Below are 26,845 nucleotides of genomic sequence, written 5' to 3'. Positions count from 1 at the left end.
TCAAGAAAACGAGGCAGATGCACTAGGCATAGCGGTCCCACTAGGGGCAGAACCAGAGGCACCACCACCGCTACCGCCACCAAATGAGCTATCAGAGTTTTGGTAGCCACCATCAGCATTGTGGTAAGCGGCAATGCTATAGTACGAGTCATCGGTGTAATCGGCGGTGGTGTTGATTCCAATCTGAATCCAAGCGAACAATCCATCGTCGATGTCCTCACCGAGGTAAATGTACTCCGGGAAGGGATCGTAAGCGCTATCCGCCTGCAAGATACTCCACATATCCTCGGCGTTGGAGGTGACAGCCTGAGTATTTGTGTTGTAGGGGGAAGTGTCCTCGACGGCAGTGCGGAGCACCTCATTCCAGAACAGCTGTCCGATATGTGCGACGCTTCCGGTGTCGGCCTTGAGGGTCTTGTTAGGGAGGAGGGTTGCGTTCAGGTGGGTGAGGAGGTGGGTGTGGGTGGCACGGCCATCGTAGTGGCCTGGGAAGATGCTTTCGAAGGTTGCGACGCCGTCGTGGTCCGTCTGCTGGATGCCGCGCAGGTAGGTTGAGTCCCAGCCGTCTGCGGCGTAGTTACCTGACACTGAGATTCCGCTATTTATGGCAACGATGGTTAGATACGTGATTTGGCTTCAATGACAATGCTTAGCCACATCGACGGGGATTGGGAACTTACCTGTAGACACCGGTGGCATTGGCTTGCCAAATATCGACCAGGGCTCCAGGGACGGGCTTGCAGGTGTTGACGTCGATGTACTGAACCTCGAGAAAGACATCCACACCCTCTGAGTACTGCTCCTCCTTGACATTCTGACGCACGACTTCACCCCAGACATAGTAGGGACCGTCAGTGACAGTGGGCGTCAGAACAAAGCTGGTGTTAGCGCCAAAGACGACTGATTCCGGAGTCGCAGGATTGTAATCGAGAATGCTAGTGCGGTTGTGGTCGAGAGCCTCCCACTTCTCGAGAGCAGCGAGGTCACGGCGCCATTTCTGGGAACCTTGATGCACATCAGCTCGTGTTTGATTTGTTATACGATCAAGTATATAGCTTACTAGCAGTGATTCCGCGTTTTTGGCGGAGCTTTTGCACAGTATTCGAGCGACGGGCGATACTACGCTTGTTCAACTGGCGCGCAGCGGGAGTGCTCTCGCAAGCATTGAGGGCCCGCCTAGCGTGGGCGGCCATGGCATCCCGGGTATGGATCTCACGCTTCAGGACGTGGGGGTCGTGTTTCTCTCCTGGATGCGCGATGGCAGGAGCCACCAGGCATGCAGCTGCAACGGCAAGGAATTTAGAAACCTGGACCATTCTGAATGAGGTAGAATTGTATAGGAAGTTTTCGGATGACTGGACCTCGTGGCTGCGAGAGCCTGGATTTATATCTCATCGCAATAAGCGTTTTTTTGCGCGGACGCGTGTTCTTCTGGAATGAAAGCAGTATTTTGAACGAGCTGGATTACCGGCCTATCGGAATGTTCAATAGCTTAGCCCTGAGTGGCAGCAAGTCTGGGGCATCTCCTACACAAGCTTGCTTGGCGCCGCGTCAACACTTCACGAAAACTGATGGCGGACAATCTGTACTCCACGAGCTTATTCCACTTAGGAAAGATCAACCAGGCTTGACGAATGACCGTCCATTAATTGGAAACAAGCCCTCGTCCTTCCCAATATAACCCTACTGGACCTAGAAATTGCCCGCGGGTCAGGCTGATGGCTGATTAAGCGGAGCGTCAGGCCCCGAGCCCTCCACCACGTGCGTGAGGGAGTCCCCAAATAAGACCCATCTTTTCGGTTGGGATCTTAAGCATTGCTCGGGTTTAGTTAGGTACATGCTGTATCCTGTTGAAGGGGGAAACCTACCAGTGGGATATATATTGAGTGCCGTGACTGCGCACCAAGAAAGTGCTATCACGTCCAAAGCAATATGTAGTTGCCTTGGCGCAACGTACGAAGCTTGTGGGGCTAAGACGATCCTTCGCATATCGAGCTTAAATTTGCAGTTGGCACCAATAATGTCCACCAAATAGATGTACGAGCTGCAGTTGCCAAATTTAGCATATGACCAATAGAGTACATGCTATTGGAAGCAACAATATAGATATATGAACTTACTTTATATCATAGTGCTCGAAAATGTTCATATTTATATACCTATAGCTCCTGTGGCCAATCTGGTCGGCCTACGGAGTACTCTCTGCTCTTGAATTGTAACATAACATGCTTTCCGTGTCGGTCAATAGGCTTAACCAAGCCTCTAGCACAAATAGATAACATCTATCTCATTCCCCTACACTTTTTGTTTCATGCACCGGCATTCAGTGGTGACGCGTGTCCACCAACTAGTCTAGTACAAGGAAGTGGCCTACCCCACTTCCGTCTTTTGTGAGACACCGTCCATTTCACTGTCATCATCGGGCTCAAACATAGCCTCACGCATGAATGGACTTTGCCGACGAATAGCCGGCCCCTTGAGTACGAGCACGACAGGCACAACCGATAGGGCGACTCCGACAAAACCGAGTAACGACCCAGCCCAACCATAGCCCAGATTCTGAAAAAGCTGGAAAGAGGCGAGAGGCAGAAAAGCGCCGAAGGTATTGCGACCCATTGAAGCAGCCGACAATGCCGAAGCAGCGTACTTCTCATATGCATCAGTCAAATAGTTGACCACCGCCATATAGATGGAGTAGATCCCCACACCAGTACAGCCAATTCCCAGCGTTGGTACAATCCAATGGACAGAGCCATCCCCAACACTGGCCCAGCCGTACCAGAAGAGCCCACCCGCGAACAACAGACTGCCAGGTATAGAAGTATACAACCGGGCTTCTGGGATAGGTTTACCCGGATGCTCACGATTTCGGGTTGCGGATTTGAGGTAGATCCAATCTTGGATAGGGTTGAGAACTGTCCCAATCACAGCTCCAACCGATATGGCTAGCTGAACTAGACCGGTCTGGAACGTTCCCCAGCCATAGTTTGAACTGAAGGTCTGGGCGACACTCGAGAAGAAAAGGAAGAGAATTCCCCACGCGAAGCTGACCCACAGGGTAAAAAAGATGACCACAGGTTCGGTGAGGAGCATTCGTGTAGGGCGCTCGAAGGAAATCTGCACAAGCTTCAAGACGCTGGTGGTGTCCAAATCGGCTTCAGCGTAGATAGAGCGGCCGGTCTCATAGCGGAGCTTTTTGGCACGTCTTTTTAATATCACATCTGCACGGGTCTCGCGAAGAATGAACCAGAAGACGGGGATTAATCCAGCATTATAGATAATTTGAATATAGAAGATCCTGGATTTTTATCAGCAGTGTTCCACACATCAATTGGAATATTTGAATGCAAAACTTACCATCTCCATGGGCTGCTTTTATGGATCTGTTGAATCGCTGCTCCGATGAATGGACCCAATGCTATCCCTACCACACTCGTGAATCCAAACAGAGACATCGGTAAGCTCCTAGCTCTGGGGCCATACCAGACATCACTGATGCTGCCTCCGACAATGTTTATCGACACTGAAGACGCACCTCCGCCAAAGAATCGGGTAACAACCAATGTAGCAAAATTTTGCGCAAAGGCCGAAGGAAATAGTGATACGACCAGAATAAAATATGCAATAAAGTACCCAGGCATACGCCCGGAGGATTCGGTTAATGGAACAAAGATCAGGGGCCAGAATGCAGCGCCCATATTCCAAGACGCCGTGGCCCATGCAAGGTTAGGAAATGGCTCATTTTGGACATGGAATTGTTGCTCCATGTATTTGTTTCCCGCACCGTATGATCCAGCCGGAAGGCCCGTTAGGATTGAACTATAATCATTTAGTATTGTTTCAGCCAAATGGGAAACGATTGGGCACTGACATGAAGCAAATAGTTAGAGTAAGCACCCATTTATATGTGTTGCTCCAATTGAATCTGGGTTGTCAGTGAAAATCCGCTGTTCATCCTTTTCTCATGTCTTACGGGTTCTCCGGATCGTCCGGACCATCCCAGGTATGTAGCTCGATCTCCTGGCTACCACGCAATGGGTGTCGCCCGACATAACCTATATGACTGTCTCGCTTGAAGAAGGAGTGGGTTCTACAACATTATCAGTTGAGTACAAATTTGTTTAGGTAAATCCCTTGTCCCAACCTTGAGAAAAATGAATCTTTGAATTGGTTATGGTGTAGGGAACTCGCGGTGGACGATCGACGTGTATGTCCGCCTTGTCGGATTGGCTGAGTAGGAGGGATTCCTTCGGCTTGATCTGTCATATTTGGAACGAAGATAATATGTTATTGGATACATGGCCGTGCTAGAAGTGGCCGGGGGATTTCTTTTGTTCCTGATACAGAGTCAATGACTCGACGTTTCAATTCTCTGGGCCTTGTCGTTTCCGTCATCACTTTTTAGGGTTCTTTCGGGAGACTTTAGTCCTACCTTTCCGTCCCCACCCCTTTAAGCTATAATACCCCACAGCGCTCCCAAGTATTGTATTACAAGAAAAAAATGGGTGAGAAAGGCTCCAAACATTCTATACTTCTTAGCGTGTCAAAGTGGGGCGATCCCCGCGTCTAGAGCTGATGGCTTGGACATCATCTGATGGAGAGAACATGCCATACCAATGTAGGAACCTTCTAAAATCATCTGGTAACTACCTTCAAGGGTCCGAGGTCATTATCGATCTCAAAAACAAATATCAAAGAAGTTGGATGAACTGATTCCGGCTTGGAAGATTCCAGTTTAGGTCATGATGTCACTGCCCCACCGGCATCCGTCTCCACTGAGATTGACATAACTCAAGCTATTGGATGTTATTACTGGACATGCCAAGTTGGCTGGAACAACAGAGGCCATAACCTGATCAAGCCGGGCGCAGCAGATCCACAGCTAGCTATACCTACCTAGGGCTCTGATGTCAGCGCTAGGATGATTCGTGGAGCCAACCATGAAGTCATATGAGGGGTATCGACATATATAAACCACCTTCCTGTCCTGAAGTTGGAGGAACATAATCAAATAATAAAGCTCTTCTCATCTATACCCTCAAGCCCTCGATCAAACCTACCCTCTCTTAACTCCCAAACCACCGAACGAAACCTCGACCATAATGCCTATTCCTGTCCCTAAAGCCGAACGCCTCCTCGACCTCCTTAGCCTCAAGGGCAAGGTTGTCATTGTAACCGGAGCCTCCGGATCCCGTGGTATGGGAATCGAAGCCGCTCGCGGCTGTGCCGAGATGGGCGCCGACCTGGCCATCACATACTCCTCTCGCCGTGAGGGTGGCGAGAAGAACGCCAAGGAACTCTCAGAAGAATACGGCGTGAAAGTCCTGCCCTACAAGTGCGATGTAGGGAACTGGGAGAGTGTGGACACTCTCGTGAAAGACGTGATCAAAGACTTCGGCAAGATCGATGCCTTCATTGCGAACGCTGGACGCACAGCCAACAGCGGCATCCTTGACGGGTCTGTCGACGACTGGAACGAAGTCATCAACACCGATTTGACCGGTACCTTCCACTGCGCCAAGGCTGTCGGCGCGCACTTCAAGGAGCGGGGAACGGGCAGCTTTGTCATTACCGCCTCGATGTCCGGCCACATTGCCAACTTCCCGCAGGAGCAGACCTCGTACAACGTTGCTAAGGCCGGCACGATCCATCTTGCCCGGTCGCTGGCCAACGAATGGCGCGACTTTGCTCGCGTGAACAGCATTTCCCCTGGTTACATTGACACTGGGTTGTCTGATTTCGTTGCGAAGGATGTTCAGGACCTTTGGAACTCTATGATCCCCATGGGTCGCAACGGTGATGCGAAGGAACTTAAGGGTGCTTATGTTTACCTGGTGAGCGATGCCAGCACTTACATGACGGGCAACGATTTGCTCATTGACGGCGGTTACACCGTGCGGTAAACGATTCTCTTGGTACTATTACACGAATTTAAATAACTATATAGTTTCGAATGTTAAATATTATTCGTCGAATTCTTTGTTCCTGGGCTATTTCTGAGCTATTTCTTAAGCTCTTCCAAGACCTGATCAGTATACCCCGCTTGACATGTGACGTCATAAGCGGGTCTAGAGTGGATTGAGGTTTGTCAAGTTTGCAAGCTACTTGTCTTGATTCTAACACGAGGCCTGATCCTATTTATCAAACCCCAAGCGGACTACTAACAACACTGAAGTGATGTCTCAAACACGACCCCCAATAGCCGCCGTGATCGGAGCCTTCTCTACGAAGACGCCAGACCAGAACCAATCCTCCGCAGCCGCATTCACGCCCCCATTAGGGAGTCGCAACTCGCCGATATGCCAATCCGCCGAGTCCGTCTTGGTCGACGCATTGACAGCCGATACAACCTGCTTCAGGTTATCGGAACCATTCGATGCCCACAATCCAACAGTTTTCGCGTCGAAATCGATGTCATAGGCGAAGTTGTACCAATGTCCTGCTTTCAACTGAGTTTCCCAGTGGGAGTCTCCACCAACGCACCAGCGGAGGGTGTTGTCTTTGCCCGAAGCGCCGCTCGCTGTGCCGTACTTGAGCTCTGTGAAATGGCTCTGTGGTGGATATACATGTTAGGTGTTGCTTTCTTCGATACATTGGGCAGGGGATTGTTACCTCGAAGAACGCGATCTGGTGCTCGAAACTCGGGTTCGGTGCGTTAGTGTCTTCTGTCTTCAGCGAAAAGTGGTAGAAAAGATGCCCGCTCCCAAGGTCCGCTTTGGTTTGGGGGATGAGCTCGGATCGTTCCATGTCTTGTCCATGCCAGAACGATGTGCCGTCCTGACTATTATCAGCTTCCAGTTCTCTTGAGCTTGGGATATAACTTACAATTGTAATTCGAATCCCCTGTGCATCACTGGTATCGGCCGGGTTCTTGTGATCGGGCGACAGACCGAGGTACTTATCCGTTGATGCAGACCCGTGAATATACCACTGCCAAGCGCCGACTTGGTTAGACCACGACCCTTCTCGTATGTCAGTACTGATCAACCGCAACTCCTGAGAGTCACTTACATTTGTCGATATCAGCAACGGTTGCGGAGGCATTGAATCGCCCACTCCATAGGACTTCACCCGCTTCGACCACCATGGGAAGGGAGACGAGCCATGCAAGAGAGCGCATTTTGGTCAGTTGACTGTGAGTTTGTTTTAATATTCGGCAGTTCAGAGGTGTGGTCGGGTTCTTTCCAAGCTGCGATGCCTGCCTCCCGAAGGCTGTTATATATACATGTACCCCTAGGTAAGATCGGCTGCGCCGGATATAACACGGAGACTGCTTATGGAGACAATGAAACCTAGGATTGTCTGAAGTAAGACATTGTCATCTAGAGATATTCCTTCGGGAATCACTTCAGCCGCTCTGAACGGCCCCGGTTCATGGTAATTCCGCGACCGAAGAGTAAACATGACGGGCGCTGGTGCAATGTCTTCACTTTCTTCACTTTCTTCAACGTCATACCCTGATAGGGGAAATCGCCATCCCGCAAGTGATCGACAGGCGCCTCTCCAAATAAGTCAAGGAATTAAGGATGCTTGGCACGATGAAACTCTGCAGCATAGACTGAAACGGCGCCAAGTATAAGTGAGACATTTCGTGGCATCATCGGACCGACACAGCACCCCAACCTATCAATTAACCCCTCAATTTCAATTGAAACAGAAAAATAATCTGCAACCAAAACAATGCCTTGTTCCATAAATTCATAATAACCGGTCGCTCAAGGGACACGGTTGGGAATCCTATTTACATATCCCGATAAACCAGCAGGACCCTTATTTCATATCTTTGTGAATGATTTACACCTTGGGCTTCTCGCCCACGGCCTCATCTCCACTTCCAACCTCCTTGGCATCGATATCCACACCATGAGCCTCGGCCACGTGCATGCGTGGAAGCGAGCGAGCAATACGGGGCGGATCGAAGATACTACGCGACTGCAAGAAGATCTCATCGATCTCCTCGAGAGTGCGGCCATTCGTCTCCGGGAAGAGGAAGTAAACAGTCGGCACAATCGCAGCGTTTAGTACGGCGAAGATAATATAGTACTGCCAGTCGATGGTAGCGAAACCGACGGGCGTGACCTCAGCAAGGAGGAAGTTGAACGTCCACACGGCGGCAGCGGAGATGGCGCTGATAGATGCTCGGCATTGGAGGGGAGCGACCTCTGTGGCGTATAGGAAGGTCAAGCCGGAGTATCCGACCGTGAAAATGAATTCGAAGACGAAAAGGAACACCACGGCGCAGACCAAGCTACCGGTATTATTTTGCAGGGAAGTTGTGCCAGCTAGGATGGCCATCGAGATTGACATCCCAACAGCACTCCACAACATAAGCACGCGACGACCGAGACGGTCGATAGTGAAATACGCCAGGAGGCCGCCCAGCGGCTGTGTTAGGCACATGGACGCAGCGAGGACACGAGACTGGACGGGATCCAGCTTGAGATATTGTTCGAAGATGGTCGTGGCATAGAAAGTGATCAGATTGATTCCACACATCTGCTGGAACATCTGACCCATACAGGCGAGGACAGTGCGGTGGAACAGTCGCTGCTCGCCCATCTTCAACATATCCTTCCAGGAACCAGTCCCAGATAGGGCTAGGGAGGTCTCAATATCGCGAATGTCGAGGGTGATTTGTTCCGACTGAGGGTCGACGTCGTCCAGCGCCGCCAGAATCTCCCGTGCCTCCTCGGTGCGACCTCTTTTTACTAGCCACCGGGGCGATTCAGGGAAGAGCATCACGAAGCTCATAACCATCAGTGATAGTAGGACCTGGAAGACCAAGGGAAATCGCCATGAAACCGAGTTGGTCTTCACAAAGTAGAAGCCGAAGTCGACCCAAAGAGAGAAGGTGATACCGGCGCCGATGAAGATACCGTCTGTTACTACGTGCGCTCCACGCTTGTTGGGCTTCGAGATCTCAGACTGCCAGACGGGTACGGTAGCGACATAACCGCCGGTGCCATAGCCGAGGACGAGACGTGCAACGATAAATTGTGGAAGGGAGAAGGATGTTGCCATCAAGATTGCACCAATCATTGAGATGAAGGAGGTGAACAGGATGACCTTCCGGCGGCCGAGCCTGTCACCGAATTGAATACATGATAGCGAACCGAATATTCCGCCAACGGTATATAGTGCGACGACCGTGCCTGAAGGAATATGGTGTGAGAAATGAGTAAAGTGGTGGAGATACAAAGCATCTAGGATCAATGTACGCCCCGAACATAGTGATTGAGCTTACCTTGAATGGTTGAATTGTAGGTCTTCTCTGCATCGGTTGCAGTCAGAGTGTTCATTTGTGGGAAGGTCTTGGCGAAGGATTCCAAGGTCAATAGACCTCCCATCACACCTTGATTGTATCCATAAGTCACAAAGGCCGGACACACGACCAGCCACATGATAGCCCTATTTAGGGAAGGGCCACGAAGGCCAAAGTACGGCGCCATGGTGCAGTATTGGTATTGAATAGAGGCAAATTCAAGATCTAGAATTTCGAGATCATGCCACACCTAGTGCCCCGCCAAATCGACATGAAGTTGGATATAAAGATCATATATGCACTCATCTGGGTGTTAGACGGCGAACGCCGCCTACCGGACGATCTTGATACTGGTGGAGCCGAGCAGTACGTGGGGCGGCGTACCCCGGAGGGATGAAGCGCAGCTCCCATTGGCGAGGGTGTGGAACCGAAGACATATGCGGACCAGTCTTCGAGAAGAAGTGGAGTAGAAATGCTCGAGAGCCATCAAACGGTAAGATAATATTAGCTAAAAGTCTTGGTTTCCCCAGATTCCTCCATCGCGGGACGTGATGATGACTGATTCAAGCGACATGCGTTACCCCGGGAAGCTTAGCTGACACCCCGGGTAGTGATGAAAAGCTGGGGTAAGCTGCACTCTACTGGGGGATTGGCTAGGCCGTGGAGCAGACATGCTGGCTTTTCATACATGACGGTTTGCTCCACATCGGACCTGGCCGATGGAAAATTTGGCGACAATTTGTGCCTCGGCCACGATAAGACGAACTACGTGTCATTGATATTTGTCTTTTGGTGGATTTTCGAACTACTAGCCGAGAACGGGTATAACGGCTCCATACCTGTGGTCATCGAAATTGCATAAAAACTGTATGATAAACATCGAGGGAGTGGTATTTCCCCAGGCCTCGGTCTACAACAACGGGTTAGTGCTATTAATACCAAGATGTCGTACAATATGCATATTCCACTTGATAATACTAGATCAGTTCATACCAATATACCATTTCGGTCAAAATTACTGATATCACTACATCGGATGAAATTATACCATGATTTCGCTTGGCTTCTGTTACACGGACCCTTTTCACAGCTCAGCCTTCATTCGTCCTTCACAGTAAACCTACTCCATGACCGTATCTTCGGCCCATAAATGAAAAACACAATGGGCACAGGGAACAATGCGGCGGTTAGACAACCTAGCAAAGTCATCGCCCAATTGACGCCAAGGTTGTGGAACTATGTTGGATGGTGATCAGCCTAATCCTTGCAGTGCCAGGGCAAAATGCAAAGCTCACCATTGCCGACGCGAACACGGGAAACCCAGCGCCCAGCCAAGAACGGAAAAAGGAATTAGCTGCTATCGCAGAATTTGAATACGTGGGATAAACATCCACTATATAGTTGAGGCCCTGTGAATAATCGTCAGTATTTGTGAAATTGCCGGGATTCTCCGTTGGGGATAACGATACCTGCAAGAAGATTAATAGTACTCCTGAGCCCAAGAAAGCCCCAGATATCACCTGAGGTACCCAGGTTATGTGGGCATTTGACGTCCAGCCGAACCAAAACATGCCCACAGGCAAAATGATACCTCCAATGATCATAGGAAGCAATCGCTCCTCTGGTTGAACTCGACCATTCCGGATAATGAACGTGCGATACCTCGTCAATGAAAATACAACTATAATCAGACAAGCGCAAAAAGCACCACAGATGACAGCGACGAACGGTAATGCCCCAACGCCATCATTCCAGCCACGCTGTTCTTGGAAGGTGATCGGATAGGCCACGAAACATAGATACAGAAACCCATAGATGAAGCCGATGTAAACAGTAATAAGCAGAAGAATCGGTTCCTGCATGAGCATTTGAAAAGGGCGTAGAAGGTATCGTACCGTAATATCTCGAGGACTCACTACCTTCTCTTCTGCCTTTGCATGGAGTGCCCAGTTCTTGGTTTTGGTGCGCAGTCGTCTAGCGCGTTGCTTGAGTAATGTCCCCTCGAAGGTCTCGGGGATTACTAGGACCCCGATTCCCGCCATAGAAAACGCCCAAATAGCTGTAATATACTCAGTCCAACGCCAGCCCAGGTAGGATATTGTTACGAACCCGCCGACGATTGGTCCTGCTACCGGGCCGATGAAGGTTGCCGCGGCGAAGATCGACATTGCAATGCCCCTCTCTACCGGCTCGAACATATCGGCCAAGATACCGGATACCTAAGCAGGGAACAAATTCCAATGAGCGAGGGTCAATGCGGAGTTGGAATGGATGCAGCAGACTCACAATGGCAAGCGGTGCACTCGCAAATAGTCCCCCTAGAAAGCGACATATGAAGATAGTCTGCAAGTTCTGGGCTACGGCGACGGGGATTTGGAAGATTGCAAAGACAAACATTCCCAGAAACAGCGGACGCTTCCGACCGTACAGCTCAGACAGGGGGCCGAACATAATAGGGCCAAAGGCGAAGCCAAGCACAAACAAACTGACACCTAACACCATTACGTCTTGGGAGACACCGAACTTTCTCGCTGTTTGTTTTGTTGCTGTGCTGAAGACTGACGAGCCGAAGGTAACACAGATTGTCATGAGTGCTAGCATTATGGTAATCACCCACTTCCTCCATGGCGGGAAATTCTTCGGCATCTCCTAGAATTATGTTAGACCTGTTCATACACCAAAGAAGGAAGCCAGATGCCATGCCGGATCATTTGGACCACCCCAGTCCACGATTAGGGCTTGTTTCTTTTTATCGGGTTTGTCTCCTGCAGAGCCCACGTTGCTTTCTAACTCATTGGGCACATCGTATGTGTCGCCATCGTCGAATATGGACCGTAAGCTAGCTGAACCATGCGCTACATCCCAGGTACTGCGCGGAGACGGTGACGTTTGGGTCTCTTTGTTCGCCATTATACAGACCACCAGTGGGGAATGATAAGTAAGGGTGGGTTGTTCATTCTTGTTGTAACCCTGTAGAAATAGATTACTCAAGGCCATTTGTGTTTTTTTGCTGAATCCAAAACGACGGGTGATCTTGCAACACGTCATAGCATCGATATACCGATTCATCCATCGGCCATGGGCTAAGTCATACGTGGTATAACGACGACATCGTTACGTATTTCCCCACGGAGGTTCAGGATATTGAGGGCAGTTCGAACCTAAAGCAACCAAAGAATAATCCCAGATGTTGGAATTGCTGATATAAATTCACTAGAAAGAAAGCCGAACTATGTCTGTTCAGATAGTTGCAAACACATATACGGGATTTTGCACACTCTGGCCCCGGGCTTCATCCACTTCTGGCACCACATGAAAAGCTGGCACCACTTTTATCATCATGAATTGCCTTACCAGACACCCAGAGACCCATGCCACACTTTATCAATATTAGCTTTCTGACAAATGGCCTAGTATTAGAAGCTTTGACATACCAAGCAAGCACCAATCGCGACTATCACCAGGTTGATAGCAGTTAGAGCCATCTTTTTCCAGGAAGCCACATACTGGCCTCGGTTCAGGAACAACCAGAATATACCGCTCAGGCCATCTTTCATTCAGATCAGCACTATCAACGTTTGGCGTGAACGAAATATCACTCACAGGTAAACCAACTAGCAAAAAGCGAAGTCTACTCAGCGAATCTGTGTCAGTAGTTGTCTCCCTTGCAATTCCCAGCCACACTCACGATCAGACTGAGTAAAGTATTGAACACAGGGATTGCCTCGGAAATAATCCAGGCTATCACCCACAACACAAAAGTGATCCCAATCCAGGATCCGATGGAGAAGAATGTGCGCTTCTTCATGTGATCAGTGCCCCGGAAAAGGCGGACATAGATATATTTTGCCGCAACATGCCCGTTGATGACACCAGACACGACAATCTACAACACGAAATTAGGAACCTTTTATATAAAGTAGAGGAATTTACCAGATATATCGCACCGTAGGAATAGCAATTCCATATGCAAGCTTTGCTGTTATCGGCTTTGTCGAACTTAGAGCGGGTGAAGCCACGTCTTTCCCACCGTAGATGTATATAACAACAGCGGCTATCACATACATACTTGTATCGGTCATCTGAAGTAGGTATAGCGTTTTGGGATAGTCCGTCGGAGTCTCCATCTCGGAAATAAAGCCGAAGAAAGCCACATGGCCAGCTAGGTACAAATTAATTGGAAGGCTTCGGATAGGCGATCAGTGTGGCACTCACCATAAGCAAATACGATATTTGTGACCGCTAGAAAGCCCTTTGAAAGACTGACTGTTGTAGTCACATCTATCTTGCCATCACCCGGGCGCTGGATAGTAATGGCAATTATAGTAATCAAGAGTGCGCCGAGGATACTTGCGAAGGCTATGGTTATTAGCAAGGAGTCCACTGTGGAATAGGTATCCATGTACCCACAAGCAAACGAGAACCAGGAGACCTTGCGAAGAGTTCGAGGCACGGCAAATATAAACGAGACGATCAGGCCAACGATCCCAAATACAATTGAGCAAGTCCCATGATCTGTGATTGTATCCATCATGACACTAAAGGTCAATATATGACTACCCATGACGAAGATAAGGAAAAGCAGCTGAGCCGTGCCCAAAAACTCCCTACCAAAACGAGCTAGGCCCATGGGATGGAACATCACCTCCCCAGCATCTCCCATACTATGTACTTGCGGGTATCGGAGTTTGAATTGGCCGATCACATATCCAGTATAGGTTGAGAGTATACCAAGTCCGACAATGAGAATGAGTGCGCTAGAAATCAGTGAGAATATTGTTAGGCGGAGAGTTAACAGGAAGTAGTCACAAACGTACGGGACAAGGCCTATGACTGCCATAGCCGATGGAAGGGACAAAATACCAAGGGAGATGGTTTCTGCGATCATGATCATGCCGCATTGCCACCATTGTAATGTCCGATACTTGACTTGGGCAAGTTCCTCATCCCCAAATGGGTCTGCAATATGAGAGATGTGATCATCTTCCAATCGTTTTCTCTGTTCTTTTTCTATTGAGTAACTTCTTCTGTCAATATCACGACTTGAAGTAGCGAGATGGTGATAATCTGCCATGGCAGTGACTGAGGTCGCTGTTGAGAGCTCTGTAGCAATCGCGATCACGTTCGGTGATTGTTAGGTCAAGAAATACAAAGAAAATGGGTGGCAATGCCAAAACAAAATATTTTGGTCAATAAGGTCGATTTTAGCTGTAAATTGATGATGTCATAGTGTGGGGAAAGCTTTACGGCATCCACAGGATAAGTGTTGGGGAATGAACTTCTTTAATTTGTCAGGTGAAGACCTATCCATAGCTGAAATGAGCGCTCAGACGAACTGGGTGCGCTAACATCTTCCCAAGTGTATCGCAAGTGATCGCTTCTTTGCGCCACCTAATAGCCCCGATATGAAGATCATGTCCTGTGTGGTGGCTTTGGTGGTACAGCCTCGTGTTTGAAAAGATGATCCGCCCTCAGTGTCACCAATGATATATCTAGATCCGTAGTATTGCTGACTTCCACATGCGATATTGTCCGATTGTATCCGAAGTTGGACTAAGCACTTCTGAAGTGGATATATATCTGCTTGCCACTGTTCTGAAATGGGGTTTAATTCAACTCTACACGTACAGTTCATGACCACAACAGCCAAATTTGCAGGTGAAATATTCCGACCATCTCGGTGGCTCATATTGAGAGTTATGCGGGGCGAGTGTTTCTTATTAGATGTGTTCATGAAGTGTATAGGATTCCGGGCCTCCCGTTGAGGGCGTCATTGTCTCTCCAAAGGCTCCACATCATCGCGATCCACTGATATTTCAATACTCTTCATAATTCTGGTTTTGGCTGGAGAATTACTCATCCGGGACCCAGGATATGCTTCGTTCGATCAGTCAGAGTGTCGTATGACTTGGTGATTGGTTCGTGAGTTGGACGCGTCGTCGGTATAGGCGAGCCCGTTCTCGTCAAACGTAGGCCGCGATGAATGGTTTCATTAATGGCGCCGTGAGCACAATAACACTGAGTGCAACATGAATTTCTGCCTAACGGTAGCAAAGCCTCCTTCGAGTGTTGGATTTGGCGAATTGACTTGTTGACTCATGTAATGGAGGTGGATCACCGAGATAGGTGTGAGGTTGTAAATATGCTGGATTATTGTTGGTGTTGAGGTAGGAAATTCACAAACTAGGAAAGGTAGAGTCTCGCTCCATCCCCGCCTCGGATTTGTCTGCATATCTAGTACGGCAGAAAATTCAGGCGAAAGAGTTAGAACGCCAAAGAAGCCATATACAGATGCTTCCGCCAGATGCAAAGCTTTCTCTTGCATTAGACTGCTGGACCTTGCCTTTCCGCCAACTCTTTATGGCTATTTCGGGGTATCGCATTAATATGGACTGGCACTACTGTGGAAACTTGCATGGTTTCGAGCCACTTCATGGAAGCCACAAAGGTGTCGACCTTATTGTTATTATTCTCTTGGATCTTCTGATAAAAAACAAACAAAAATAAATAAAAAAGAATATCAGATCGAAGATCAGGACTTGACTATGACCACAGACAATGTCTCAAAATAACATGTGCTCCATGATATTATCATGAAAGTTCTTGATTCGCTCACGTTACCGGGTGGCACCCTTGTTGTTCGAATAACTTCCATAGCACATGTTATCCAGCTCAGTTTGACCGAGCTCCTTGGTCGGGCGGAAGCAGTCCAAAGAATGACCGAGAGGAAATGGAATGGGCAGAAACTGAGAGCCGGAGTGAAGCTCAGAAGAAGAATAAATATATCGTGCTTACTCTTGATTAAGAAAGTCCCCTGCCTTCTATCAGAACAGATCTTTTCGTGGTCTAACTGTGATACACCATTGCTCAGAGGCGCCTTGATTGCTTACCAATATCAACGACCAACACCCTTCAGTTACCCTGTAGCTGAAGCCAGAACGCCACAGTAGCTAGAATAGAAGTAAGGTAATCTAACCTAAGCCGTAATTTCCTCTCCTGATTCTTTCTTTTAAGTAAGAATCGATGTCTATCAAGGCAAGTATAACTTCGTTATCTTATCCGTAGCTAGTTACATAACGCGCCTAGCTAGGTACATAATGCGGAACTACCTCATCTTCGCCGTAAGTTATAAACGCATTAACATACTCAAAGAAACTAGCTTTATAAGCTCTTTCCTGAGTAGTGAAGTTGACATATCTAATACACGGTTAGCCATGCTCAACGTTCCGTTAATCAAAGGGGTATTGCTTACTGTAAGCCAAATGTAACTTCGTAGCCACTAGCCCACTCTAAATTATCCAGAATACTCCATGCTAAACATCCAACCACGTCCACACCGTCATTAATGGCAATCAAGATCGCTTCCATGTAATCCTTGTAGTACAATCTCCTTATGGTATCGAACTTGATATCTTCTTTGAGGGGTTTCAAGGTCTCGAAGGGCTCTGAGATGCCGAATTCTGTGATGGCAATACCCCCAGCGGGTTTCCAGGTGTCTGTAATGTAGCGCAGGAATGCGGGAACCCAGTCTGTTGCCTTATGTAACCACGGCGATCTTGGGTCTGCAGCGGGGCCGATGTTCCAGCCGCCGTCCGTAGAAGGGTAGGTGTAGGTTGTGTTGGCGCAGGAAGGGTAAAGTGGGTTAGACTTGTTCTGTACACATGAGTCTATTCCTGCGTCGGGAGCTGCGATTATTATATCAGCTAGGGCTATTTCTCTTATGGGGAAGACGCTAACCAAAGTAAAACTGAGAAGTATAAGCATCATGGGCGAAAAGATCAACACTTCCATTGAGCATTTTCTTCTCGGCATCAGTGAACTCCGGGAGGAAGTCTGATACAAACTCTTTCAAATATTTTGGATAATCGCCATTGATAAACGTTGGGTTGGCGAACCATCCTTCGTTAAAGTCCCACGCTCTCTGAACTGCCACTGCGTCTGCACTGGAGTTGGTGAGGGGAATCTTATACCCGCCGTTGCTTTTGAATGTTATCGTTCCGTTGAGTCCTAGAGAACGCCCTAAGTGATAAGCCTTGCTATGAGCTTGTAGTACATGGTGGCCACACCAATATGGCTGTTGGTATTTGGGAATTGATGTATTGGTGAAGTAATTGTCGGGGAGAGGATAGTAATTGCTGTCACGTAAGCAGATTGTTGTAAGCATTGTTGTAAGCCTTTGGAGAGACAAGGACTCACCAAAAGGCAGTTGGCTCATTGATGGTGAACCAATGCGGAACTTTGTTGCCGTAGTATGAGAAGACTACCTGGGCATAGTTGACGAAATCATTGACAATTTGGTCCGAAAGAAATCCACCGTAGAGATTTTGAAGATTGAGAGGGACGTCCCAGTGGAAGAGAGTCACAGCAGGCTCAACTCCATATTCTATGCAAGTGTTGATAACATCGTCATAGTGTTGAAGAGCTTGAATGTTGACTTGGCCATTTCCAAAGGGGAATATGCGCGACCAACTGATCGAAAAAGAGTATGTTTTCACTCCAAGAGCCGCGATACGAGCAATGTCTGGAGATAAATTAGCTTCATGGCCCGTTCGTTGTGCAGAGATACGAACCTTGCTTGTACATATAATAGTGATTATCAGCAATGTCGCCAGTCTGGTTTGCTAGCGAGTAGCCTGGAACCCGATGTAGGAGCACATCCCATATCGATGGTCCCCTGCCTTCCGCTTTCACGGCTCCCTCAACCTGGTAAGCAGCACTGGCAACACCCCACCAAAAACCCTTGGGGAAACTCCAACTCCTGTTCTTGGATGTCATTGCGCTCTGCTGGCCAGTAGGAAATGAGGGAATATAAAGACCCGGAGGCGGAATGAGCTCGTTCGTTGGAATGGGAGTCGCTGCCATGGTTGTGTTCATTGACGCCATCAAAACTGGACCAACGAAGAGATCCCAAAGATTGTCCCAACTGACCACCATGGGGGAAGAGAAATATGTTGGATTCGGGGCGGTGGTAGTGCCATTGGGGCCGTTGATACTTGTAGAGGCTGTCGGAGTTGGAAAGATGGAAGCTCCGGGAGGAGAACGAGAGCGACTGTCTTGTGAGACGGCCCCTACTACTTGCAGCAAGGCGAAGATTGAAAATTTCATCTTGACAGAAAAGAGGGCGAAGTGCATACGGAAGACTGCCGGGAGAGGAGTGCAACGTTGAGGCAAGCATTATATACGGCGTAGCAAGCTTTGAAAGGCAGTGACACTGCAGCAGGGAGAACATGACGTCGGTGATGCCCGGCGTGGATAAATACAAACGACGCAGACCTGAGCCAACATAAGCAACCGGTGGGAGATGCACGGAGTGACAAGGTCTCGATTGGTGAAGTGGAGTTGCGGGGAAGAGCGTTAGGGGGCAAAAGTGGCTTATTCTAGCCGAATGAGTCAAATGCAGAAAATGGGGAAGAAGGACCAATTGGAGAACGGTCATTTCCTTGAACTTGCCCTGAAGACATGCGACAGAAATTGGAGATGAGGGGCTCGGATCGCGCTTTATACGACGTATTCGTACAGTCCAGTGTGTTCAGCAAGAACTTCAGCAAAGGAAATTTAGTTCAAATACGACGTATTCGTACAGTCCGGTGTGTTCGGCAAGAACTACAAGGAATCATTTTTCCTGCTTGCTTAGCGTAGGTTATGAAGCCTAGAAAGAGGCTAAAAAGGAGCAATACCGTTATAATCCATCCTACCTATCCTGATTTCGCTCTCTGAAGGTGTGGTGGACTCCTACCTTTAGCGTATTGTCGCCGGCAAAGTACGGATCGCTGCAACGCCCAAATGATAAAGACCAAATTCATTTCAGGCAATAATGGTTGCCAAATTTCTGGCTAAAACACGTTATAACGAGCGTGTAGCTGTATACTTTCCACATTATTAGATAATTAGAAAGGGAAGAAAAGAAACAGGCTTGTCAGAGAAGCTCTGTTGTCAAGGGCTAATTGACTGCCGAAGGGAGAAATAATTGATGTACACCTACAGAGTACGTCGTAAGCTTTGCATACCCCGGACATTCTCCGATACAGCACCGGGGCCACATTATTGTAATGCTGCCAATTGCCTCCCTCCTTCCACCCAATAACCAACGCAAAATTCAATAAGTATCCTGAATGCATGAACAGTACTCAGTGACACCCCAAACTGCTAGAGCGCTGAGAGATAACCAGTCTATGTCTGTCCGCTCATCTCCTTGTTATTCTGTTTCCTATTCTAACATCTCTCATATATCTTCTCTATTATGAGGCTGATACACTATTTTTCCATCCTGGCAATTTCTCTGCCTCGTGGGATGGCCTCGTCTTCCACCGCAGGCAAAGTGGACCAAGGTGGCTCGCATGCTCAGCGCTGTAGTTACTGGCTTGAGGACATCTCGCACCAAGGAACAGCCGCATTCAACGATTACCCAGCTAATTTTCGAGTGTTTCGCAATGTCAAGGATTTCGGTGCCAAAGGCGATGGAGTTACAGATGACACTTCCGCTATCAACTATGCAATAGGTTCCGATAATACTTGTGCACCGGGGTCATGTTTCTCCAGCACGGTCAGTTGGAACGCCCGCCAACCCAACGCTCACGGTGAACCTTCTGACGCCTTGTAGACCTCTCAAGCACTGGTGTACTTTCCCCCAGGTACCTACATGATCAACTCCACTATTATCCAGAATTATGGGGTTTCATTGCATGGCAACCCCAACTGTTTGCCTACAATCAAGGCGTTTCCGAGCTTCGCAAATGGTGATGGCGCAATGGGCATGATTGATGGCAATCCGTATGTGACTCCCTCAATTGTCAAGCTTGAAAAGTCACCACAGCTAACGGGAGGTAGGTCGACTTACACCGTAGACGTCAATATCTTTTTCAGACAACTACGCAACTTCGTCATCGATACGACTCTGCTACCTATCGATGCTAATATGACTGGAATTAGATGGCCATCTGCACAAGCCACGAGTATTCAGAATGTCATCTTCAATATGCCTATCGATGATACAGTACAACATGTTGGCCTGGTTGGTGGAGGTGAGGCGCTCCTCTTCTGATCTACTTAAAGGAGTAGCTGCGGGTTTTCTGTTTCTGGTTTAAGTGTTCTAATATAAAGATACAGGAGGGGAGGTGTTCTTCACTGACTTGGTTTTCAATGGGGGTCATGATGGGTTCATTATCCCAGGGGGGCAGCATACACTACGCAACGTTACGTTTAACCACTGCGTCAACGGGCTCAGTCTTGATGCTATCTCCACGATCGTACTTCAAGATGGCACTTTTAGCAACTGTTCCACAGCCGTCAAAACAACCGTCAGAAGTGGAAACGTTATCTTGGTTGATAGCCTGATGAAGGATGTTGGGGTTGGGGTTGCTTCACACTACGGCAGCCCCTCAGCACATAGTAATGGCTTGGTCTTCGACAATCTTGAGTTTGACAACGTGAGCACCCTCGTGCACACCGCTGGTAACACCACTGCTCTTTCAGGAGGCTGCGGCACTATCGTGGGGTGGGCTCAAGGAAGGTCATTCCAAGAGACAACATTCTCTACCGTACAGGGCCCGATTCTCCCCATGAAACGACCTCAAGGGCTGCTAAACCCGGGGTCTTTGAAATGGTACTCTCAGGCTAAGCCCGGTTACGATTCTTTATCTGTAACATCGTTCATTAGCGCCCGATCGGCGGGTGCGAGAGGAGACGGGAGAGCTGACGACACGTACGCTCTGCAAAGAGCCATTTGGGCCGCCTGGGCTCAATCAAAAGTCCTCTTTCTCGACCACGGAAGCTACAAAGTCACCAAGACGCTCTACATCCCTGCCCATACCAAGGTTGTTGGTGAGGCCTATCCGAACATTTTCGCTGCCGGGGACTACTTCAAGAGTTTACATCACCCTCGACCTTTGCTCCAAGTTGGCCGACCTGGCGAGACTGGTCCGATTGAACTGTCGGATCTGGTTCTGGGCACGCAAGGCGGCACCCTGGGGGCTATTCTTATTGAACACAACCTTGCCTCTTCCTTCCCGGAAGTCGGTGGCTATTGGGATGTACACACCCGGATAGGTGGATGGACGGGCTCCGAATTGCAAGCCGCCAACTGCCCCAAGATGCCAGGCGTGCCGAAGCCCCCAGTGGACATGAACTGTATGGCTGCGTTCATGTCCATGCACGCCACCAAGAGCTCCAGCGGGATATACATGGAGAATTGCTGGCTGTGGGCCGCTGACCATGACATCGACGACTTCAATGTCACGCAAATTCAGATCTATACAGGGCGAGGAATACTGGTTGAGAGCCGGCTGGGTAACAACTGGCTAATTCATACGCCCGTTGAACACCACTCGAAATACCAATACACCTTTAGGAACACCCGGAACGCGTACATGTCTCAGGCGCAGACTGAGGTTCCTTATTACCAGCCCAACCCTGAAGCTTCTCTTCCTTACCCGTATCAAAAGCGGCTGGGTGACCCAGCTTTCGATGGACCAGTTAACGGACCAAGCGGTGCTCCTCGTCGTATGGCTTGGGCGCATCGCTTTTTGGACTCGCATAACATCACTGTGTATGGTGCTTCTTATTTTGAGTACTTCAACGACTGGAATCAGGGTAAGCAAGTTTCCTTTCCCGTCTGCTATCATCCGTGATATCCACTACAATATGCTTCAATATGGAGCCCTGCTGAACCTTAATCCTTCTAGACTGCATGTCAAGTAACATTACGTGCTCCGCCGAGAGCTTCCAAATCGATACCAAGAGCACTGGAATCATTATATATAGCTTTAATTCCAATGCAGTGGAATCCATGATCACTCGCGATGGAATCCCTTTACTGGCTGGTCCGGACCAGCCTAATGGTCTCTCGGGGATTTTTAAGGATTTGGCTGTGTACAAGCAGTAATGAATCTATTGATCCTGAGGGCAGGCTTGTATCTAAATGTCAGAAAAATGGAGAGATGCACTGTATTGACTAGTCAAATGCTCCTTGAGGAACCTGGGGTTTGCAGTAACTACCTCTTCTTTGTTTTACGTGATACCGTTGCCGTAGTCATGGCACCCCCTCGGAATGTAAAAACCGAAGCTTGGCTGTTCTCATGGGTATTTCAACCCCCATGCAGTCCATTAGTTTAAGGAATCAGAGTCGACGCCTCTTTCATTTTTTGAATTGCATTACCTTTTTCATTCCGTTGCCCTCATAGGCTATTAAATTCTCGGTAATTCATAGCATATCCAGAATATTCCTGTCACAATTCGTCAATTGATAGACCCCAAAGGCGTACACCCCATTAGAAAGTATGATGTCCCAAACCTCCATTCGTGGTGTAGACAACAACCACACCGAAAGTTGGAACATCCCAGGGGTTATCGTCTTTACCCACACGATATTTCCGCACCAAAACTGACCAAGTTTGAACCTTATTCTCTTAATAAATATATAAAGTAACATATTTTCTACTTATCTTCATGTTCATCATCGTTGGAAGCCTATTGTAAAATATATATAAATTATCTCAGAAAATATTTTAGATCAAGGGTGGTCAATTTTCAAAGCTTGACGAAAGATTCTAATCGCGTGTTTAGTATAGGAGCCGCTATTTCTATATAATGGAGATTCACCTTAATATTCGTACTTCGATCAGTTACCACTTAACAGCTATATATATTAAATCATCCAAAACGAAAAGTTTTGTTAATCTGACTCTAATATTCCATTAAGAATTATCTAAAATTTTATTGCTACATAAATTCATTGAGAGAATTAGTTTCAAAGTTGGTCAGTTTTGGAGCGGAAATGGCGAGTGGGTAAAGACTTTGTGGCAGGGTTTGTGCAATCGAGAGTCATATCCGAGTCTACCTGCTAATGATATTGCAATATTTTATCATTTATTCGTTGCCTGTACAAGCATTTAAAAGTAAGCAGTTAGCGTAAGATATTGCTATATCACAGCTGTCAATTGAGCGTGGATCAGTTTTGTATGGCAAAAGTACAATAGATCGATGCTGTAACATGGTAACCTCGCATTTTGTTCTGTAGATCAATGACTGTCGTCTCTTTTGGAACGGTTCTCTCATCTAAAGGGCCGACATGTAAGATTTTTCCGTCCTCAATGATCATGCTTCGACAAAGTCATTGCCTTTATCTGAGGCTAAGGGCACGAAGAAACGCCCATTTTTGAAAAGAGTTGCCATAATGCCAAGAGATATATGATCGATGAGCAGCAAACATAAAGATGCGGTTATTTCCGACGTATTTATACTTCATGACAGGATTCCAAAATGGTGAACGGATCCAAGCTCCCAATGAAGTTTTCCTTTTGAGAGAATGGAGTAGCCGAGTATCTCGGACGATATGGTGTCAACGATACCTTGAGAGGAAGAATAGAGAAGTGATACGGGGACCACACTCTGTTGCCGTCGAGTGGAGCGGCTTGTATTGTAGGGATAAAAGAGGGTCGAAATAATTGCCGCTTCGGATCTCGGGAATCAGGGCTAGCGCTTCTCGGTGTTCGGTGATGTAGATATTTGTTTGATTGGCTTGATAAGAAGCATGATTGATCCATAGGTCCACTTATCTCAGAAATCCTGTGGGAATCTCATTGGATTTAGGTAGATGGACAAGTTGCACCAACCTCGACCCCCTAAGACTCACAGTCAGACAATCTTTACCCTGAAGACTCCTTTGGTGGGTCTTTTTGATCTTAGTCTCTATTGTAAAGTATTGCTATCCCTTACTAGAATCCTATGGGATTCTCATGAAATTCAATTAACCCTATCTTTTCGATAACCTTCGAAGTAATGTTTAGTAGAAATTCTATGGATAAACTTATAGGTAGAGTTTATAGTAATAGTACCCCATTCATGAATATTCAAGTAGTTGTAGTAAAAGGTAGAATTGTTGATAGTTGAATTAAATTCAATTTCTGATGGGGTCAATAGTCTACAGTTTATGAGATATATATTTTGAAATAATACACGAGGATGGGCTGCCCGACTCTATAGGACAATCGGGGTAAAAACCACCGACGACACCATCGTATTACATCCGCTGGATGCCTGTTGTCGCCAAGGTTATACACCAACCCTGTTTAATCGCTCGATCTCAATATGTCGTGCTTGAAGATACCGATGTCGAACTTGACGGCCGTATGGAAGTTCTGAAAGCGAACCCGCAGGCCATCCGCTACGTGGTCAACTTCATGCACCGAACAGGTCTCCTCCAGCAGTTTCAACACGTTGGGATCGAGGAGGACGACGACGACGAACCGACAGGCCTCGCGGCAATGGATCTAGGTGTGGAAGACGATGGGTACTAGCCAATGACGACAAATGATGCTGTGAAACGAGAACTCAGCCAGAGTCGACAAGCATGCCAGTTGAATGGCCAGAACAACATCACCATCAATTGAAACTGAGGCAGGGGAGGGTACAGAGAGAGAGAGAGAGAGAGAGAGAGAGAGAGGCGAAGTGGGGGTTGGAAGGTGGAGGGTGCACTCCACAACTATCATTATATATTAATTTCTTATGTATGGGATGGGATGGGTTTGGATTTATGGGGCTACGGGTTACAGGAATGGGCTGATTCCGCACTCTTTACGATCAGTATCTGTATACTCTATGGGATGCACTATGTGGTTCCAGCTCGGCGTTTGGCTTCGAGTTCTTGCTTCAGTTGGATGAAGCGCCTGCATAGTCATACGCAACTAGTTAGACTGCAACAGGTTAATTGAACTTTGATTGATTGATTGATTGAAGTTCTGAAAGCGCTGGTGCTCACTCCTGAATATCACGGTCGAGGAAGGAGATAGCTCCAGCCAGTTTTTTTTTAAATAGATAGACAAGGAAGTGAATGTCGAGGACGTGGTTTGACCTTGCTACGGCGCATACATCAAGGGCTGAAGAGGGTGGAACATATTGCATCAGGTTAATAGAACTTGAATTGTCTGATTAATTAAGTGACCCTACTACTCTATAGGCCGCGTAGACTCCAGTAAGAACAAATGTAATTAATAGTAATCATCAATATTGGATTATATATGTGCCCTAGCCCTCCGCTCAATCTCCTCGCTCTTTCCAGACGTCAGCGTAGCGTCGAGCGTGCGACGAATCCCGAGCGCAGTTTTTCGATCAAATGAGACGAGGGCGTATCTTCAGTTAGTCTCTTCGCGCTACATTAAGATTCATCAACCCGGCAGACGTGACATTATGGTCGCGCTGGCCATTGATAGTCATCACCGTAACAGCTATCCTGGTCATCTGGTCTCAGCCGACAGTGGACGGTTTGATCAACCGAGCCCAGATGGTATACGTGGTCATTTTCATCTAGATTGTGGAATCTGGAGCGGGGACGTGCGCCGGGGAATCTGTGTGAGTAGTCTGGGTTATTCGGATCGGACCGAGAATGTGTCCAGATGCGTAAGAGAGGGCGGAGTGTTGCTAGACTTCCGGCTGTGATTCCCAGGCCTACTTCAATATTGGACCAAATGGCGACCTGAACATTTGCGTCTAGGATTCCGTTAGCTGGGGGTTGAAATTGGTTATTTTCGCTGGACGTACAGAGGAAGCTATCTTCAACCAAGGTTTGGACAAAGGGAATGCGAACAAGAACCGCAGATGAGGCACTATAAAATATTGTTAGTTGTGAAGAGACCTAAGGCTGGATGGCGAAAACGCACATACACGCCATCCCCAAGATGCAAATTACCCCAACCTTAGTCCGCTTCTTCATTTGCAACGTGTACACGATGAAAACAGGCAGAATTCCGACCGTAAAATCGCATAAAGCAGAAAAGCCACTGTGGACATACATCATGACGACGAGGATATTAATGTCAATGCAGGATCCGGTAATACTCGGGTCTAAAAGAACTCGAGTCCAGAAGTATGAGATCGGCTGGCATTGGAACAGCAACAAGAACAAGAAGATCACTCCAGAAATTACAGTCAAGACCATGACCGTATAAAGGATCCAGTTATGCAGGCGCTGGATGGTTATACGCAATAAAAATAGACAAATGGAGATTCTGCCGAAGAGGGAGGCGAGACAAAATGAAATCTCACAAAGCCAAAAGTATTCCACGGCTGTGACTCTATTATGAGGTTCGAGGTGCTCGAGTCTGTAACCTGATCCATATAGTGAACCCCCGATCATACTTCCACAGAACATGGCGAAGAACAACTGTGAGTAGGATATTAGTAGAGCGTCATTGACCTTGCCAGCTATCCTTGCCAAGAATTTCCGGAACATACCATTGCAATAACCATTGCAATATCATCCCATCCAAATGCTTTCACAATCCATCCTCTCACATAACAGCGCAGTATCACTGAAACAGCGGTGATAGGTAGAAAAACCGCCGCCACGGCCTGAATCGCGACTTTTCTTTGATATTCGCCACCCATAGTGATATAAAGATATGGGCAAATAGAGTGTGTGGAGAAAACTTTTTTTAATTAATTTTCATGAAAATGTCATCTGCAAGGCCCCCGGGGCGGGGGGGGAGGTGGCAAATGCTGACTGGGGGAGAGGTATAGGGTGTTTAAGGTGGCGTTTTCCTAATTACACGTTCAGACAAATTATGTTGCCATGTTGCCATTGACGACGGA

The 26,845-nt window shown here is 47.8% G+C and overlaps 9 protein-coding genes across 9 annotated transcripts; 2 read left to right on the top strand and 7 right to left on the bottom strand.

Moving 5' to 3' along the window:
• N7537_010604 (intradiol ring-cleavage dioxygenase) lies at nucleotides 1-1,316 on the bottom strand (the record flags this gene model as incomplete). Its single annotated transcript, XM_056901658.1, has 3 exons — nucleotides 1-598; nucleotides 681-1,005; nucleotides 1,061-1,316. 3 exons carry the CDS (start codon nucleotides 1,314-1,316, stop codon nucleotides 1-3), a joined length of 1,179 nt encoding a protein of 392 aa, XP_056750326.1.
• Nucleotides 1,317-2,370: 1,054 nt separating this feature from the next.
• Nucleotides 2,371-4,266, bottom strand: N7537_010603 (uncharacterized protein; the record flags this gene model as incomplete). Its single annotated transcript, XM_056901657.1, has 4 exons — nucleotides 2,371-3,298; nucleotides 3,358-3,819; nucleotides 3,974-4,090; nucleotides 4,145-4,266. The coding sequence occupies 4 exons, from the start codon at nucleotides 4,264-4,266 to the stop codon at nucleotides 2,371-2,373; spliced, it is 1,629 nt and encodes a 542-aa protein (XP_056750325.1).
• An 836-nt stretch (nucleotides 4,267-5,102) lies between these two features.
• N7537_010602 (SDR family oxidoreductase) lies at nucleotides 5,103-5,903 on the top strand (the record flags this gene model as incomplete). Its single annotated transcript, XM_056901656.1, has 1 exon — nucleotides 5,103-5,903. The coding sequence occupies one exon, from the start codon at nucleotides 5,103-5,105 to the stop codon at nucleotides 5,901-5,903; it is 801 nt and encodes a 266-aa protein (XP_056750324.1).
• Nucleotides 5,904-6,182: 279 nt separating this feature from the next.
• Nucleotides 6,183-7,120, bottom strand: N7537_010601 (uncharacterized protein; the record flags this gene model as incomplete). Its single annotated transcript, XM_056901655.1, has 4 exons — nucleotides 6,183-6,551; nucleotides 6,613-6,777; nucleotides 6,826-6,962; nucleotides 7,012-7,120. The coding sequence occupies 4 exons, from the start codon at nucleotides 7,118-7,120 to the stop codon at nucleotides 6,183-6,185; spliced, it is 780 nt and encodes a 259-aa protein (XP_056750323.1).
• Nucleotides 7,121-7,794: 674 nt separating this feature from the next.
• N7537_010600 (putative MFS sugar transporter) lies at nucleotides 7,795-9,449 on the bottom strand (the record flags this gene model as incomplete). Its single annotated transcript, XM_056901654.1, has 2 exons — nucleotides 7,795-9,152; nucleotides 9,245-9,449. 2 exons carry the CDS (start codon nucleotides 9,447-9,449, stop codon nucleotides 7,795-7,797), a joined length of 1,563 nt encoding a protein of 520 aa, XP_056750322.1.
• A 1,235-nt stretch (nucleotides 9,450-10,684) lies between these two features.
• Nucleotides 10,685-14,336, bottom strand: N7537_010599 (Major facilitator superfamily domain general substrate transporter; the record flags this gene model as incomplete). The annotated part of the gene is made up of 13 exons (XM_056901653.1): nucleotides 10,685-10,731; nucleotides 10,971-11,118; nucleotides 11,179-11,481; nucleotides 11,549-11,911; nucleotides 12,617-12,641; nucleotides 12,697-12,716; nucleotides 12,770-12,812; nucleotides 12,866-12,876; nucleotides 12,951-13,148; nucleotides 13,210-13,424; nucleotides 13,478-13,621; nucleotides 13,673-14,019; nucleotides 14,080-14,336. 13 exons carry the CDS (start codon nucleotides 14,334-14,336, stop codon nucleotides 10,685-10,687), a joined length of 2,121 nt encoding a protein of 706 aa, XP_056750321.1.
• Nucleotides 14,337-16,344: 2,008 nt separating this feature from the next.
• On the bottom strand, nucleotides 16,345-18,394 carry N7537_010598 (glycoside hydrolase family 1 protein; the record flags this gene model as incomplete). The annotated part of the gene is made up of 5 exons (XM_056901652.1): nucleotides 16,345-16,459; nucleotides 16,515-16,947; nucleotides 17,000-17,397; nucleotides 17,459-17,783; nucleotides 17,833-18,394. The coding sequence occupies 5 exons, from the start codon at nucleotides 18,392-18,394 to the stop codon at nucleotides 16,345-16,347; spliced, it is 1,833 nt and encodes a 610-aa protein (XP_056750320.1).
• Nucleotides 18,395-19,553: 1,159 nt separating this feature from the next.
• Nucleotides 19,554-22,142, top strand: N7537_010597 (glycoside hydrolase family 55 protein; the record flags this gene model as incomplete). Its single annotated transcript, XM_056901651.1, has 5 exons — nucleotides 19,554-19,805; nucleotides 19,863-20,032; nucleotides 20,090-20,283; nucleotides 20,369-21,850; nucleotides 21,943-22,142. The coding sequence occupies 5 exons, from the start codon at nucleotides 19,554-19,556 to the stop codon at nucleotides 22,140-22,142; spliced, it is 2,298 nt and encodes a 765-aa protein (XP_056750319.1).
• A 3,300-nt stretch (nucleotides 22,143-25,442) lies between these two features.
• Nucleotides 25,443-26,641, bottom strand: N7537_010596 (uncharacterized protein; the record flags this gene model as incomplete). Its single annotated transcript, XM_056901650.1, has 4 exons — nucleotides 25,443-25,744; nucleotides 25,796-25,860; nucleotides 25,915-26,417; nucleotides 26,489-26,641. 4 exons carry the CDS (start codon nucleotides 26,639-26,641, stop codon nucleotides 25,443-25,445), a joined length of 1,023 nt encoding a protein of 340 aa, XP_056750318.1.
• Nucleotides 26,642-26,845: the final 204 nt, after the last annotated feature.

This window comes from Penicillium hordei (assembly GCF_028827395.1).
Source record: "Penicillium hordei strain IBT 12815 chromosome Unknown utg000005l_segment0_segment0, whole genome shotgun sequence".
NCBI classification, from domain to species: Eukaryota; Fungi; Ascomycota; class Eurotiomycetes; order Eurotiales; family Aspergillaceae; genus Penicillium; species Penicillium hordei.
This window is presented reverse-complemented; position numbering and strand designations above follow the sequence as displayed.